The 2,808-nt window shown below is 55.8% G+C and overlaps 1 protein-coding gene across 1 annotated transcript in view; it reads left to right on the top strand.

Annotated features, from left to right (window-relative positions):
• Positions 1–2,808, top strand: part of ADAMTS13 (ADAM metallopeptidase with thrombospondin type 1 motif, 13) — a 39,430-nt gene that overhangs the window by 8,261 nt on the left and 28,361 nt on the right. Inside the window, 1 exon segment of the mRNA XM_011931141.1 lies at positions 504–831. Within this exon segment, the coding sequence (XP_011786531.1) occupies positions 504–831 (328 nt within the window).

Below are 2,808 nucleotides of genomic sequence, written 5' to 3'. Positions count from 1 at the left end.
ACCCACCCCTCCGTCCAACCCCGGCGCCCACCGCTCCGTCCCAGCCCCTGCACCCACCCCTCCGTCCCAACCCCTGCACCCACCCCTCCGTCCCACCCACCTGCCCAACTCCCTGCGCCTCCCGCCGCGCTGTCCCACGCTCTGCGGCCACCCTTCCGTCCACATTCTCTCCCACTTGCCTGCACCCACCCCTGCATCCTACCCTCCTCCATCCACCCCCATCTCGGACCCCTGCGCCCACCCGGTTCCTGCGTCCACCCCCTCAATTCACCCCCTTACCCTTCGTCTGCCTCTACCCGCGCCGACCCCTCCGTCCACTCTCCATGCTCCATCAGCTCCACACCCCTATCTCCCCCGCCCGCGTACATGTATCCCTGCGTCCCCTTTTCACCGACCGTACCGCTCCCGGACCTAACGTGCATCTGCTCCATCCCACTCTGACCTGTGCCTCCGTCACCGCTCCCTCTGCTGGCCACCCACCTCCGCGCGGACGGGAGCCTTAGTCTTGGTCCCAGTCCAGAGCTGGCTCCTGGTGGGGGGCTCGGGCCGACAACTCCTGTTCCCACTCGCAAAAGGCCACGCTTCCAAACGCTTCCATGCCCGTGCACACTCCTCTGTCCCGCCTCCTCCCGGTGTACACCCCGGGCCTGAGCCGGGCCTTGTCGCAGCGCAGGACGGGCCCGCTGCGTGTGGGACCCCCCGCGGCCTCAGCCTGGGTCCACGGGGCGCCCGCCGGAGGCGCAGCCTGGCCTCTACTACAGCGCCAACGAGCAGTGCCGCGTGGCCTTCGGCCCTAAGGCTGTCTCCTGCACCTTCGCCAGGGAGCACCTGGTGAGTCTGCCGGCGGTGGCCTGGGATTGGCCATGAGGTTCCTCGGCATCACCCAACTCATCAACTCATGTCCCCTCAACGTGCACCGTGAGCACCTGCTGGGTGCAGTGCTAGGCTGAGGTACCCCCAGGGCAGCTTACCTGGTCTCCAGAAATGCTGTCTGTGGCCATTAGAAATTATTTAAAATGTTTGAACAAAAGCCCCGACATTTTTGACTGGGCCCCACAAATTATGTAGCTAGTCCTGGGAGGGCCCCTGTGCCCAAGCACTCCTGGCTAAGGACACCAATCTTAAACAGTTACCAAGGACTTCCTATCTGTTGTGGCTGGAGTCAGCCTGGAGGGCTTCCTGGAGGAAGTGGCGTCCAAACTGAACCCACAGCAGAAGTGGGACTGGTAGGGGGAGGGGAGATGAAGGAGCGTAGGCACCCCAAAAGACAGACTTCCTTGCAGGGTTGCATAGGACATTCATGGAGTCCAGCCACTTTTGCCTTGGTGGGCCCCTTCCTCCATAAAAAAAATTTGAGAATTATATTTTAATACTCTTTTTTTTTTTTGAGACGGAGTCTCTCTCTGTTGCCCAGGTTGGAGTGCAGTGGCGATCTCAGCTCACTGCAAGTTCCGCCTCCTGAGTTCACACCATTCTGCCTCAGCCTCCAGAGAAGCTGGGACTACAGGCACCCGTGGCGGGCTAATTTTTTGTATTTTTAGTAGAGATGGAGTTTCACCGTGTTAGCCAGGATGGTCTTGATCTCCTGACCTGGTGATCCACCCACCTGGGCATCCCAAAGTGCTGGGATTACAGGCATGAGTCACCACGCCTGGCCAAGTCTTTTTTTTTTTTTTTTTCCTTCTTTGAGACAGGGCCTCGTTCTGTGGCCCAGGGTGGAGTGCAGTAGCACAATTATAACTCACTGTAGCCTCAACCTCTCGGGCACAAGCGATCCTCCCACCTCAGCCTTGGAGTAGCTGGGACTACAAGCACATGCCCCAACGCCCAGCTAATTTTTAAATTTTTTGCAGAAATGGGGTCTCCCTTTGTTACCCAGGCTGGTCTAGGACTCCTGGCCTCAAGCCGTCATCCCACCTTGGCGTCCCAAAGCCCTGGGATTACAGACATGAGCCACCACCCATGCCTGACCAGCAAATCTATTAATATTATATATTACAACATTAATTTGAATCTTTAAGTTCATTTTTCTTTTTCTTTTCTTTTTTTTCTTTTATCTTTTTTTTTTTTTTTTTTGAGACAGAGTCTAACTCTGTCACCCAGGCTGGAGTGCAGTGGCACAATCTTGGCTTACTGCAGTCTCCGCCTCCAAGGTTCAAGCAATTCCTGGGCCTATGCCTCCCAAGTAGCTGGGACTACAGGCATGTGCCACCATGCCCAGATAAGTTTTGTATTTTTTAGTGGAGATAGGGTTTCATCATGTTGGCCAGGCTGGTCTCGAATTCCTAACCTCAGGTGATCCGCCCGCCTTGGCCTCCCAAAGTGCTGGGATTACAGGCATGAGCTACCACACCCAGACTAATTCATTTTTTTCTTCTGATTTTATTTTATTTATTTATTTATTTTGAGACAGAGTCTCGCTCTGTCACCCAGGCTGGAGTGCAGCGGCGCGATCTCGGCTCACTGTAAGCTCTGCCTTCTGGGTTAATGCCATTCTCCTGTGTCAGCCTCCTTAGTAGTTGGGACTATAGGCACCCGCCACCACCCACGGCTAATTTTTTGTATTTTTAGTACAGACGGGGTTTCACTGTGTTAGCCAGGATGGTCTCGATCTCCTGACCTCGTGATCCGCCTGCCTTGGCCTCCAGGCGCCCGGCACCTCGCCCAGCTAGTTTTTTGTATTTTTTAGTAGAGACGGGGTTTCTCTGTGTTAGCCAGGATGATCTCGATCTCCTGACCTCGTGATCCACCCGTCTCGGCCTCCCAAAGTGCTGGGATTATAGGCGTGAGCCATCGCGCCCGGCCAAG

The sequence above is a fragment of the Colobus angolensis genome, unplaced genomic scaffold (assembly GCF_000951035.1).
Source record: "Colobus angolensis palliatus isolate OR3802 unplaced genomic scaffold, Cang.pa_1.0 Scaffold9, whole genome shotgun sequence".
Taxonomy (NCBI): Eukaryota; Metazoa; Chordata; class Mammalia; order Primates; family Cercopithecidae; genus Colobus; species Colobus angolensis.
This window is presented reverse-complemented; position numbering and strand designations above follow the sequence as displayed.